Source organism: Rhinolophus hipposideros (assembly GCF_964194185.1).
Source record: "Rhinolophus hipposideros genome assembly, chromosome: 13".
Taxonomy (NCBI): Eukaryota; Metazoa; Chordata; class Mammalia; order Chiroptera; family Rhinolophidae; genus Rhinolophus; species Rhinolophus hipposideros.
Genome location: NC_138059.1, coordinates 7816584 through 7831609, shown reverse-complemented (window position 1 = coordinate 7831609; position 15026 = coordinate 7816584). Strand labels below are relative to the sequence as shown.

Sequence of the window (15026 nt, the reverse complement as noted above, 5' to 3'; positions counted from 1 at the left end):
CAATTAATGACAGAGGAATGGGTGGATGGTGGTGGTGGCTGCTTTGGCCAGGGAGGGCTTCATGGAAAAGTTGGGTCTAGGGGGATGTATGGGAGTGTGCACGGTGGGTAAGGCTTTGTGGCAGAGGGAACAGCATGTGCAAAGGCACAGAGGCATGGAAGAGCGTGTCATCTGTGGCCTTCACACATTAATTGCGACCCTCTCTACTAGTGTCCTTCTCTCACAAAACAAAGGTTCACAAGGCTCTTGATTCAATCTTCCCCTGGAAATAACATCCCACCCTCAGTCTGGTCCCCACTCCGTTCTTGCCCAATCTGGCAGGCAGGCTGCTCACTTCTCAGACCTCTCCGTCAAGGGGCTCCCCAAGCTTGGAGGAACACTTCCTGACTGGTAGCACGTGTCTGCAGGCAGGGAGCCTGAGATCCATGTCCATGTCCGTGACTGCTTTGGGAAAAAGAAAACCTCTCTTTAAAGCGGACGAGAAACCAGGAGGCTGTGAGCCTTGAACCACTGTGGCCATCAAGGGAAGAAAGCCTGACCGAGAATGAAACCAGCTGAGAGGAGGTCGGGCCAAGAGGACCTACTATGTGCCAGGCACTGTGTTAAGTGCTTTCATGAAGTGGCTTGTTTAATCCTCACTGCAGGAGGAAATGGAAGCTCACAGGGGTTAGTGGCGTGCCCAAGGTCACAGAGTGAGGAGGTGGTAGACATGTGACTCTCCAACGTTTACATACGTAGTACTCTAGCTGACACAGGGACCAAGTCCAGATGACCCCAACAGCATACCTGGATCCAGGAGTGCCTGAAGCCAGGTCTAGCCTTGGACATTTCCTTCCAGTCCACTGCTTGCCACTGAAAGATGCCCAACTGATACAGAGTAGTAGTTCCCCCAAAGACGTGGAGGGACGTGCCCAATCTCACCATCTGGATACCACAGGAGGACCGAGTTCTCCTGGCTCCCCCCTCCAGGACTGGCCACCTGCCCTTCCTACAGCTCACAGTGAAGACTGCCCTTCGTGCACCGGTCACTCTCATCTCTACCCGTATTTGAGGCCCTGGGAAGGGCGAGCCGCTGTCCTCTGATTACATGTGCTAATGACGAGGTAAGTCAATGTCTCATCATGCTTCCTCCAGGTTCCGTCAGGTCACCAAATGGGGTAAAGGTGCTCCAAGAGCGATCAAAGACTCAAACCAGACGGGACAGGTGAAATGGAATGACCTCAAGTTACCAGTAGGCAAGATCTGCTCTGATGAAAGTAAACACACAAACCGCTTTCTCCTCCACGCACAAGACAGACCAGCATGAAGCACAGGACAATTACAACTTTTCAGATGCAACACCAAAGCTGTCAATATTGCTATGTAATTTACAACCTGGCCTGCAGACAAGCATTCATTCTGTGTCATAATAGTCCCATTTCCTCTCCCGCTACTCAGAGAACCCCACTGCTGGGCAGAGGGGGACACTGGGAGTCAGAAGGCGTGGGCTTCTAATGGAGGTGCCTATTATTGTCTGGGAACTTGGGCAAGTCATGCTGTCACTTGTCACATCCCGCAATAGCTCCCCATTGCCTGGTCATTTATTCATTCAACAACATTTACTGATTGCCTACTATGTGCTTGGCACTATTCCAGAAGCTATGGATAGTGGTGAGGAAGGCTGAGATGGTCCCCACCCTCATGGAAGTTATAATCTCTCTCTCTCTCTCTCTCTGTCTCTCTTGCTCTGACACACATACACATACACACACACACACACACACACACACACACACGGAACATGGGGACCTGCTCAAGGGTTTAAGGACGCGCACAGTCAGGAAGCTGGCTGAGTTGGGAGGAGGTGTCGGGGAAGGCTTCCCGGGGGAAGAGCCCTTTGAGTGAGACTCAGATGAGTAGAAGTTAACTAGGAAAAAGAACAGGAAGGGGGACTCCGAGTGTGCTCTTGCCAAGGGACAGTGTATGGAAAGGCCCCAGGAATGGAGAGAATGGAGTTCTTTAAGGCACCAACAGAACTCAAGTCTGGCTGGAGGGGAGGTGAGCGGCGGTGGAGATGCAGTGAAGCAGTGGTAGGCCAGACGTGTGTGTGCGAGTGCGTGTGCGTGTGTGTGTGTGTGTGTGTGTGTGTGTGTGTGTAACAATTCTCTGAGGACAGGGAAGCCGAGGGCAGGGATATCCCCAGTGTCACAGCACTTGCCCGGGAAGCAGCAAGTGACCTGCTCCTGGATCCACCTCTCAACCGACCAAACCCCTGCCTGCCAGACAGATGCTGCTCCAATGAATAAAGGTACAGGATATAGGGCTGCTGTGCCCAACCCCTGGGGGCAGAGACCCAGGCCTACATTTCAGAGGAGGTTGGCGGTTAAGGCAGGGGCTCGGGGGCCAAATTATGTCCTTGATCCAGTGGGATGAGCTGACCAAAGATGGTCAGGGGAGAGGAAAGGACACATGAGGCCAACTACGGGCACACTCGCGCGTGGCCTGGAGTGATCCCAGAGGTGAGCCAGTGCTGCTGGCGACGGAGGCGTGCTGGAGGCTCCTTTAAAAGAACGAAATACCCATCGACAGACGACTAGATTAAGAAACTGGTACCTTTATACAATGGAGTATTACTCGGCCATAAAGAAGAAGGAACTCTTACCATTTGCAACAATATAGACGGACCTAGAGAGCATTACGTCAAGTGAAATAAGTCAGATGGAGAAAGACAAATGCCATACGATCTCACTTATATGTGGAATCCAAAGAACTGAATAAATGAACTAAGTAATCAGAAACAGTCTCAGAGACATAGAGGAAAAACTGAGGGTTGCTAGCTGGGAGGGCGGTGGGGATAAGGGGGAAGGTGAGGAGATTAGAAAGCCCAATCGGTAACCACAAGATTGCCACCGGGATATGAAAGACAGTTTGGGGAATACAACCAGCCATGTTGTAAAGCTTTTGTAGGGTATCTGATGGACACTTGTCTTATTAGGGAGACCACTCCACGGGCGGTGTAGATGCCTGCTCACTGCACTGTACACCTGAAGCGAAGTGGAATGTCAACTATAATTTAATATACATATATATATAGTCATAGAATGTGGAGTACAGTAGAGGGAATACAGTCAGTGGAATTGTAACAGCTGTATACGATGTCACAGGGGTAATAAATTGGGGGAGGGGGCTATCACTTTGTGAGGGGTGTAAAAGGGTGTAAATGTCTAACTATTACATTGTTTTGTACATCTGAAACTTAAAAAAAAAAGAACCGAAGCAGGACAGAGACTCTTGAACCCCCCTAAGGAAGCTGACTGAAACTTGAGCCACCGGCTCTCCTCAGCTCCAGCTACTTGGCTAGTGGCCTGGGCACAGCGTGTTTGCCTTCCCAGCATCAGGGCCCCTTCTTCTGCTGACTGGACTCCAAGTTCCCACTGGGAAAAGTCCCCTTTTGGGCTCTCAGTCCTGTGGTTCCCACGGTGCCGACCTTCTACCCCCATCCCCCCACCCCCCACGGTTGTGGTCACACAGGCCTGTCCAGTCAGAAGCACCTTGTCCACCGTGACTAGGACCCATGACCCAAGTGGGACCAATGGGAATCAATGCAGACCGTCTGCTAGAACTCCCAGGAAGAAAAGCTCTTTATCTATTGGGGTTGTCAGACAGGCAGTTGGAGGACGGGTGCTTCTCGAAGCCACAACATGGAGAAAGAACCTCAGAAGAAAGCCAGTGCAGGGGGAACACAAGGCTGAGAGGAGGCAGCAGGAGACAGACTCAGTGGGAAGGCAGATAGGAAAAGAAAGAGACCAAATCTCTGCATCCCATCATTCCTGGGGTCAGGTTTTACCGCGCCCCCCCCATCCCCTACCTCCTCTGCCACGTGAGCAAGTCAATCCCTTTCCTGCTTAAGCCAACCTGAGTTGGGTTTCTAGCACCCAAACCTGAACTTGTGCTGGCACATACAGGAAACACACGCCCTCATGATGTGATCCACAGCGCCGAGTCCCTGCCTGCCCCCCCTCACCCGGTGATGAGAATGGGTGGGTGGGTGGAGGGGGAGCCACCAGGAAATTCAGACAGCAGCCTCAGCCAGCACGCCCGCCACACGCCTGAGCACAGAGCCTCGCCCCCGGCAGACACACACCCACTCGCACGTTTACAGGTGCAAACTCTATTTCCAATCTCCCCACTCACCCAGTTCACACTGTTTGGAAACTTCTGACAGCCAGACCTCACGCTGGAGAAGCAACTCAAAGCAGACTCACCTCAGCCATGGTCTGTGGCTCGGGAAATCGACCCGTCAATTACCTCGCTGCTGATGAAACATCAGCAGCAGCGGAGACCGTGGCGTCGTGCTCATGACCTGTCTGCAGTGATTTTGCAAAGCTCTGTTTCCAGTTCTGCGGCTCAGTCAAAACCAGTCATCTGGCACTTCAGGGGCTACAGTCTCACTTTGGACGCAAGGTCACTGCCATGGTGGCTATCAGATCTCAGGAAGGCCTGCGTAGTTGTCTTAGAGCACAAAACCCCAAATATTTGCAAAGAACCCCTTTCGGGAGCTTTTGGCACCGTGATCACCCACATACAGCGGTCCACCTCTCATTGTTTTTTGTTGTTTTTTTCTTTAACAGAGAAAATTGTTCTCTACTCAATTCTGTAAAACCCATTAGCTCATAGTTTCCATTTTAAACCCAAATCAAATCAACTTTAACATGGACGGGGTATCCAAGGCTGCTGTTTTCCCTCATCTTTGTGAGTCCTGACATTTTGGATGACCCGGCAAGGAGAAATGTGAAAACAGAGACCAAGGTCTATAAAAAAGCCCAGGTCCCATCCAATTTTCTTCCCTCCCCTCCTCCCTCCCTCCTTCCCTTCCTCCTTCTTTTTTTCTTTCTGCTTTTTTAATTCAGGTAATATTGGTTAATAACATTATATAAGTGTCAGGTGTACAACGTTATAATTTGATATCTGTATACACTACAGGGTATTCAACACCAAAAGTCTAGTTTCTATCCGTCGTCATACATTCGACCCCCTTTACCATTTCACCCTCTCCTCGCCCCCCTACCCTTCTGGTAACCACCAATCTGTTTTCTGTATCCATGAGTTTGTTTTTGTTTTGTTGATTAATTTCCATCCAATTTTCAATACTTGTATACACATATGAGGACCGCCTTGCCCATCCGTGAAAGGATTCAATGAGTAATGGCCTGGAATTGGCCATTTCATGTTCATGATTGACTTAGCAGGGGCCACTGATTTGGTTTCAACCACAACACGTATTTACTCAACATCTACTGTGTACCACGCACGGGGGTAACATTAGTGGACCAACGGCCATCACCACTGTCTGCCAGGAGCATGTGGTCTTGTGGGGGTGGCAGACATGCACACAGGAACACACAAGTAATTCCAGATCATTCCAAGGGGTAGGAAGAAAACACAGAAAGAATGAGGTGGTGAGAAAAGATCTGTCGGCGGAAACAGTATTTAAGCTGAGACTCCAGGACTCGTGTGAAGAGCAGAGGGTTGGGGGGCAGGAGAGGCAGGGGCCCTGCAGACACAGAAGCATGAGGCGGAGTCCTGAGCCCGGCCAGTGCTTGCCGAGCGTGGGCACAGGAAGAAGCCAGCGGCTGCAGCCTGGTGAGGGAACGGGGTGCGGGCAGACGAGGACGCAGCGGCTCGAGTGAGTTGGCCGGTACAGTCCATAGTAAGGAATGTGGACTCCCGTGGGCAGGGGGTGTTTTAAGCACAGGCATAACATCTTATGAAGGAGAAGTGGGGAGAAAAATCCGTGTTGGCTATATTAAGTCTGAGGTGCCTGCTATCCTTCCAAATGGAGACATTCATTAGGTATTTGGGATAATCAAGTCTGGATATCAGAGGACAGGTTGGAGATAGAATTTGGAAGCAGTCAGCATACAGCAAAAACATTTGAGGTTGGTTGGGATGAGGGGTGCCCTGTTGAGAGACCAAGAAAGAGGATAGAATCACAAGAAGAAATCCAGGCAGGCTGGCTGCCATGGGAGCCAAAAGAAAACAGGGTTTTTAGAGGGAAGGAGTGGTCAGCTGGATCAAATGCCTCCTGGAAGCTAAGTTGATTGTAGAATAATTCCCAAGCTTTGAGATTTGGGGGTATGCTGGGGGAGGGCTTATCTTAAAAGGCTTTCCTTACAGCCTAGGGAAGAGAGAATAATGCAATGAGTAAAAAATTCCAGGTTCCAGGGCCAGACTCCCTGGTACTGAATCTCACGTCTGCCGTTTACCAGCAGCGTGGCCTTACTAACTTTCCAATCCTGCCTGAGCTCATCTTTACAATGGAAATAACAACAGTACCTGACTGCCAGCCTCCAGAATTATGAGACAATGAATTCCTATTAAGCCACTGAGCTTGTGGAGCTCTAGGAGACAAACACAATATTGTCTAATCTTTTAGCACCAAGACAGAAGCTATGTATTGTTCTTCTTGGTATCCCAGAAGCTGACAGTCCCTGGCACATAGTAGGAGTCTGTTGAGCGAGCAAGTGAAAAATAAATAGAGTATAAACTCAGTAGGAGGAGGAACTATGTCTTTCATTTCTACTAAAAGACTGGGGCAAATTAGGTGCTCAGTAAACATGTGTAGAATAAACTTTTTAAAATGAATGGACGATAAACTCAGGAAGGCTTTGTAATGAGTCTTACGCAGCTATTACCTCAGGATTCTGCACAGGGCATGATACACAGTAGCCGCTTGATAAATTTTGAAGGAAGGAAGGAAGGAAAAAAATAAATGGAGGGAGGGAGGGAAGGAAAAGGATCACAATTTCCCGACTCTCGGTCCAGGTAGAAACTTCCTAATTTTATGTATTTAACTGAGGAATGGCTGATGCTCTGGAATAACCTGTTGAATTTTAAACAGCTTCAATTATATTAAAAGGGCTTTCACGGTAGAACTTGGATATGAGTGTTTTTCTAAAACACATTTCCTTTTACATCCAGAAATCATAAGGCTTTCCAACCCTTCCAACAATGTTAGAAATGCAGCTCAGAGGTGAGAGGTCAGCGCTTCTGTGTTCAGCTCAAGGGACACATTTCCCGTCCGTGTGCAGCACTCATTCCTGACCCCTGTCCTGCAGCCAAAAAGGGACATCAGCTGTGCTCAGGGAAATTCAATTTGGGATGACAGCTGGCGGCATGATAATGACAGGGCGTCTGCCTTGACCTTTGCAAAGGCAGGGGGCCAGCAATCACAGAGGTTTCTCTTGGGCTTGGTGTAGGAGGGTCTGAGGTTTAGGTCAGTTCGTTTCTATGTATGGAGAAAAACCCTGAGAACAAGGCCAGCTGATTTCTACCGCTGGCTCAGAGTTCAATTCAGCTTCCATTTGTTATCCCCACCCCCACCCCCGCCCGCTGTCCTGGTGGCATTTGGGGTGAAAAAAGGGAAAAGTCTTGTTCTTAAAGCCCCCGGACTTGAGATTTCCTAAGGGTGACAACTGCATTGTTAGGGGTGTATGTGTGTGTGATTTCATTCATTCATTCATTCATTCATTCATTCATTCATTCATTCATTCATTCATTTTAATAACTAAACAGAGGTCCCTGGACTAATGTCTTGAAAAATGTAGCAAGTCTCTGCTGCTGTGCTCTTTCTCGTCTACTGAACTCCAAGTCCCAACTCCTGTCTGCTCCATGGACACTAGGTGGAAGTTGACATCCGTCACAGTGACACACATGGAAAAAAAAAGCTGACCCCTTCTCAGTGCTGGTTAACAGCGAACAGGAAATAGCTTTCTGTTTTCCCGTGTAGCCCGTATGGGACCTACCAGCTTACCTAGGGATGTTGCAACTCTTCTCCCTACCAAGAGTCGGTGGAGAGATGGTCATCTCTGTCATTTCTGTGATTGGATTTACGTGACTCTCCTGTGGCCCCAGGGTGTCCCACACTGAGCCTCACCCAGTGGCTGGTCACGTCTTTCCTTTTGCTCTAGACAGAAAGCCCCAGGAGGATAGGTTTCACTCTGGCTGTACCACCTCCTCATTCCACATGGTTTTATTGAAATATAATGTAAATACAGCCGGTCCCCAAATAATGTCATTCCGTATAACACGGAGGAGATGCTGTAGACACTGAACTCTTTAGATCAACTAGCTTTGCGGTAAAACTGGTTTCATTCTCCGTCGCTTTCCTGAAAATCGCAAACCCTATTGATGACGTTCAGTGAGGACTTAATATTTTTAAAATTGTCTGTGTCACAGGGTGCCACTCAAAGAAGGTGGACACCCACGAAACCAGCACCCAGGTCAGGAAACAGAACCTTTGCAGAACCTCAGGAGCCCGCTGCATGCTCCCTCCCAGTGCCGTCCCTCCACCCACCCGTGAGGAAAGCCGAGGTCTCTAACAGACAGCTAGCTGTAGCAGCTCTGGACCATCTGTGTGTTTGAACTTTTCGCTAAGAGAGAAATATACGTCTATCTTCTTTAAGCCAATGTTCTTTCAGATTTTATATCATTCATAGCAAAACCTCACCCTAAGTGATACACAGAGTTATTGCAGTTATAATTCCTACCACCTAAAGACACCTTTGTGTCGGACTCCTGATTTTAAAAACAAAACAAAATAAAACAGGATTTCAGGTAACCGTCAAATTATGAAAACGAGCAGGCACAGCCTCCTTTATCCTGGAAGGTCGTAACAGTCCCCTGTCACCTCGTGTCTGGGTCACACCAAAGCCTGTCAGGATTGTCTCCCTGCTCCCAGCCTCTCGGCTCTCCCACACATTCTGCACGTTTTTGCTGTTCTAATTATCCCTAAAAATTACTTTTACCCTGAAATTTGGAATAATTACAGTGTTCTATGTGCCTACTTTATAGAAGATACCATATGCATTTTTTTCGGATCTCCACAAAAGAACCTGAAACATAAACATTACGCACACACACACCGCCCCCCTTTCAAAGATAAGAAGACAGAAGACATAGAGAAGGTTAATGGCTTGCCTGAGGTCAGACCGAAAGTCGGTGGCACAGCTAAGAGTCAACCACCCCCTCCCGCACCCCCACTCTTTCTGCCACACAGCTGACTTCCGGGAAATGCCAGCCACAGCACGTCAACCCTGTGACAATCACCCTGGCAACCTCAAGAGTCGCAGACTCTATGCATTTCCTCTGCCTAATTTTCATGGCTCTTCCTGCCCAGTCTAATTTTGTATAGTCCTCTAACACAAACCTCCACCCACTGAGGGCAGACTCCTTAGACTCCATCATGTGCCCCTATACTAGGCCTCAGTATTCCCACCTGCAAAATGGGACAAATCAGACTCCTACCAAGAGGCAAGACAGTATCAGGGGAAAAGGCAGGAGACCTGGAATCAGGAAAAATTTACTTCAAATCCAGCTGGGCCAGTTCTTTATCTATAAAATGAAGGTGGTAATTTCTACCTGGGGTGGATTGAAGGAAGAGTATTCCTACAAAGCCATTCGGCCAGAATAAGGCCTATTATTGTTGGCGGTGTCACAGTTGCTGCTATTCCTGACTTTATTCTGGTGTCACCACCCGCCACCTTTCCTTCTGCATAAAGGAGACAGGTCACTTCTGAAAACTCTACAGTTCCACAAATGCCAGCGATCTGTTCCCCCCTAATACTCACAGCCACGGTGTTTTGGTCAGATACGAGGGCTTGCGTTTTGTCAAATTGTGCATTTCCACCCCCACAAGAATCCCCTCACATTTCCCGGACTGGGCTCTCTGCACAAGATGGGCTAAGACCACTCACCGATTCCATAGTGAATCTCTTGACGAAAAACTGGAGAGCCTGGAGGCTGAAGATCTCATGTCTTAGCCGTCATCAGAAAATTACCTGGATGGGGGCAGGGGCGGGAAGAAAGGTGACAAGAGTCATCCAGTGGGACTGGGCAGAAAACACTGTCTCAGACCAACACGTGATTGCCTTTGGAGGCCGGCACCCTCGTCAGGAATGTTCTTACACCCCAGGGTGGCTGTCCAGGCATGTGATGGGATAAAGCCAGAGAGCCACTATTTCAGCAACCCACTTTGGGGCTGCTATCTCCATCGCTGCATCTGTGCAAGGGCTCAGGAATCCTCTTGCCTTCTATGTCTAGCTCGATTTGGGGAGCAATTTACAAGTCATTAACTTCCCTAGACCTGGGCTCTGAAACGTGAAATTAAAGTGTGCTGACAAGTGTGATAGGCAGACAGACAGACACCTGCCGTGGTGTGTCCAATGGAAAGCAGAGGTGTTCCCCCAGCAGCCTCAGGAAAGAGGGAGATGTATGTGAAAATTTCAGGCCAGCCCCTCTGAACCTGAGAGAGGATTTTAATTAATTCCTGCATATCAAAGCTTAATTAATTGCTGAGTGCACAGAGCGCAGGACGTCTTGGATGAAAGGTATTATGTAAGGGAACAGCTTCAATATTTGCAGAACGGAGGGGAAACAGAGGCGGGGCTGTGAAAACAAGATGAGCTAAGGGACATGCTTGGTACTTCTCCAGGGATCCCTAGCTCAGAGTAGCACTTACATCTGAGGCCAGAAACTGAAGCATATTTTTTTTTCAATTAAAGTTTATCGGGGTGACAACTGTTAGTAAAGTTACATAGATTTCAGGTGTACAATTCTGTATTACGTCATCTATAAATCACATTGTGTGTTCACCATGAGGGACGTTCTTGAACCACGGTTTCGCTCAAGCCTGTATCCAATCCATCGCCTTCTTATCTCCCTTATTTCCTAATGATCTCTCAATCCATCTCTCTCTCTCCGTCTCCCCTGACACCGGCCTGGACCATGCCTCCATCATTCTCAGCTGGGCCACTGCAACTGCCTCCTAACCGGTCTCCCTTCATCATCATTTCTCCCTCTGAAATCTGGTCCCCCATACTAAAGCTACAAATAACCTTTTACTTTTTCTATGTTTTATTATGGAGAATTCTATAGACACAAAAATAGAGAAGAGTGTCATGAACAAATGTCCCCATCACTCAGCCCCAATCATCAATTCATAATCAATTCTACCCCCTACACACCCTCATTCTTTCCCTCCGATATTATTATTTCAAAGCAAATTCCAGGCATCTTATCGTGTTAGTCGTAAGTAGGACAGCATGTATCCCTAGGATAAGACCTTTTATAAAAATGTAAGTGCAATATCATTGCCATACCAAAAAATAAAATTCCTCAAAGTCACCAAAAATCCAATGTTCACATTTCTAATAGTCTCATAAATGTTTAAAAAAAAGTTAACCATAGTTTTTTTAAAAAATCCAGATCCAAATGGTGTCCACATCTTACAATGGGCTAATATGCAGAATGAAAATTTTAAAACAAATATCTGGTTGTTTCACCCCCCCCCCCATCTTTCCATTTTAGTGCTTTAGGATAAAAACCCAAATCATTTGACATAGTCCGACTCATGCCCACCTCCCTGGCCTCTTCTGGTCCCCCCAAGCTCGCTGCTACAGACCTTCTTTCAGGTCCTGGAACTTGCTATGGTCCTTCTGCCTCAGGGCCTTTGCCCATGCTGTTCCCTCTGCCTGGCAGGCTTCCTTACTCACCCACTTTGCCTAGTTAACTCCTGTACTTCCTTAAATCTTCCTTCCTCAGGGAAACTCTTCCTGCTTCTCCCGATTAGATCACACACTAGAGCTGAGGTTTTCACTGTATATTCATTAATGTGAACAATGCATCACATCTGTTGATTTGATTCCATTATAACCTATGAGAAGAGTGCGGTGTTTGGATTTGCTCGCTGGGGTCTCCCAGCGTCAATCACACAGGGCCCACCCAGCACAATATCCATGAATATTTGTCGGATAAATGGCTGAACCGTTTCCTTCAAATGGACTGAATCATTCGGAAGTTTGAATCACACACTTCAATTAGATGGGGAATTGACAACCGTCTCCTGAAGTTCCTATGAAAACGTCATGGACTCAGGAGTGCCAACACGATCCTGGAAAAAGGACAATGTGGGAGGACTCGCGTTTCCCGATTTCCAAACCTGCTGCAAAGCTACAGTAATCAGGACAGTGTGATACTGGCATTAAGGAATAAACATGTGCTCTCCCTCAGCATCGGAGCACGATCTTCCTGTAACATTCGCCTCCTGGTCACAACTTCTATGTCACACGTCTATGAAAAGTTAGGCCCTGTTCCTTGCGTAATCAATGCTTCTCTCAGGCCATTCTTCAACTTGCCTGCATCATCCCAAGTGTGTTATACAAGCTGCGACAGGCTATAGGCTGGATTGCTGCTCCCCACTCTTCCCTCTCGACCTGAATTTGTCATGTGACTATGTAGCACTTCCCACTACAGTGAGTGCTGGTTATTTCCCTGTCCCACTCAATTCTGGACTGGCCCACGGACTTGTTCAGCCAATGGAATGTGGATGCACGTGACAACGGGTGGGTCCCAAGTCCCTCCCTCTTGCACTCCTGTGATGCGCCACGAGGAGGGTGTGTCTCCCTAGCCCGCTGCTGCCTCTCAGTCTGCACCCAGACGGATGGAAGACATACGAGGCAGATCTGAGCCCCACCGGAAGTCCAGCCTGAACCAGCCTAGACCAACTTAGATCAGCTGACCCACAGCTGACCCATAGACCCATGAGCACGAAAAGAAGTCTCTGCTGTCAAGCGAGTCACTGCAATTCTGAGATTTCTGTTACGTGGCAAACACGCTCGGGAACACTAACTGATGGACACCAATGAGCATCAACAAGGGTTGGACAAATGAAAGCCATGCAGCACACAGCAGAGGTGCGATGACACTCGGCAAAGCTACCTCTTGCAGAATATCCACCTACTTGGTGCCAATCTGACGCTCACAATAGTGCTGCGAGATTCTGGGTCAGCTTTCTGGGTCAGCTTTACAGATGAGAAAATCAAGGCTCAGAGAAATGCTATGATGTGTCCCAGAGAGTGTGTGGCAGAACTGGGACTCCAACTCAGGTTGTCCGACTCAGAAAGTCCAAGACAGGCTTTCCCTCTAAAAGAGGGTCTTGCAGATACTCAGACCCAGCTGTCACCTACGTCCCCGATCCACCAACTCACCTGCACCGGGTTCCACTTCCTTTAATGGGTCTGCATCAGAGGCTTCCAGGATGGAGTGGAAAGGCCCCTGGGCTTTGTGTCAAACGCATGCCCCGAGTTCCAACCCAGCTCTGTCCCTAAGCAGAGCCCCGCCCTGGTCTGTGAGTCCTTTGGCTCTTAGGTCCCTTGGTTTGTGAAACGAAGCTGCTAATCTTAGCCTGGCCTATGTCACTCGATGAACCTCCAGGCTGGTATGTGAAAGAGCTGTGTGAGGGGTGACCCCCAAGGCAGCTCACATCCTGCTCCCTCGACTGTGAGCCCACTCAAATTAGGTTAGTATCTACGTACCAGTTGGTATCTCACCCACACTGCGTCAGCTCAGGACCCACCTAGGCTCTGAGACTGCCATTTGTTCAAACATAGATAATTTCTTTCCAGTTACAAATGTAATTCAGGTCCATCACAAAAAGTATTGAGACATGACACTAAAATCTCCTATTATCCCAACATCCAGGGACAAATACCGTTAGGATTTTAAGGCGATTTCCTTTCGGCGACGGGTTTTCGTTAAGGGCGAACCAAATAACGCCGTTCAATTAACAAGATTTTCTTAGAACCAGGGAATTACCAGTAACTACGAAAAGTTCCATTTTGCATTCATTCACTCATTCAACAGATATCTGTTTTGTGCCAGCCATGTGACAGGGACTGTTCCTGATCTCAAGGAACTATCAGTCACCCATTCGTTGTTTTTTTTTTTTTTAATTCAACAAATAGGGAGCAGCTTGCATTATAACAATAATTATAATAGTAATAATAGTAATAAAAGTAGTGGTAATAATAGCTACAACCACTTCCTTGCTAGATCCTGTACTCTAACAGTTTGGCTTACTATTGGCCCTTAGAACAAAGGCACCTGGCTTAGAACTCAGATTATGGCTCTTGGGTGAGTTATTGATCCTTTCATGTTTCACTTTCCTCATCTTTAAAATCGGGAGAAGTGAAGTACTTGCCTCCTACAGTCGCCTGCGAGAATGAGTAGGATCACATAGTTAAAGCCCTGAGCAAAATGCTTGCGTCCCAGGGCTCGGTGAATCCATGGTAACTAGCTCTGGTGGTAGTGACACTGTCTCATTTCATCCACACAACCATCCCACAAGAAGCTGAAACTCAGAGGCGAAGGAGCTCGTTACCGCTCGGGAGCCTGGAGAAGAGCCTGGAGCCTGGAGCTCCTGGAGCTCGGGAGCCTGGAGCTCGGGAGCCTGGAGCACCCCACTACTGGGGACCCTCTGAGAGTGGAGAACACACCGCAGAATTGCGCGTCCCGGGGGGTAAGGCAGCTGGGGCATCTGTGCGTCGTTGGCCATGCTCTCACACACAGTACGGGTAGGAACACACAGCATCTGTAAATAAGTGCTCAATAAAAATGTCAGAGGAGTGGACGTGTGACACCAACACCTGTGTTCTCCTCTGCAACCTCTCATTTCCCGCTGTCACCAGTGACGGATGCTTTCAAGTGTCTACCTGCTAGAGTGAGCGGGAATTCATGACCGTCAAGCATCGCATTTCTTTTACCCACCCACATTTCTGCTTTTCCATTGAAATGCTCTTCTGTGACTTCCACTATGTCAGTCAGGATAGCAATTCCAGCGTGCCGGGCGGGAATAAGAGACATCAACCGTGTGGCACGTAAGCCCTTCTTTCCTGCCAATCCCCCAATAGGAGGTGAGTTTCGTTCAATAGAAGAGACTTCACAGATGTTGGGATTTGCGTTCTTTTATAGCCGACGTTACGAACTCTTGAGTCAGCCGAGGCTGGCTACAGCTTGGACGATTTCGTTAGTCCCATAATATCACAGCAAACACTTTTCCTGTTTCCTGATGCGATTCTTTCCTGTTCTATGGAAGCTGTGCTTCAGAAAATCAGGGACCTAAAGAAGACAGCCTGACATCTATTTATGCCAATCTTCCTCTTAGCTAGTCAAAGCCCCACTTGTCTAGTCCCACTTGAAATTCCCCCTCG

General features: G+C 48.2%; 1 protein-coding gene across 3 annotated transcripts in view; it reads right to left on the bottom strand.

Moving 5' to 3' along the window:
* The window catches only part of ASAP1 (ArfGAP with SH3 domain, ankyrin repeat and PH domain 1), a 287158-nt gene that overhangs the window by 242229 nt on the left and 29903 nt on the right, over positions 1 to 15026 (bottom strand). For 2 of the 3 annotated variants that reach the window (XM_081071137.1, XM_081071139.1), the window contains exon 2: positions 9735 to 9818. The exons of the other annotated variant lie outside the window; for it this stretch is intronic. In XM_081071137.1, coding sequence (XP_080927263.1) covers positions 9735 to 9793 — 59 coding nt within the window. In that variant the 5' untranslated portion in view covers positions 9794 to 9818. The remainder of the gene's footprint in view (positions 1 to 9734; positions 9819 to 15026) is intronic. 3 annotated transcript variants of the gene reach the window in all.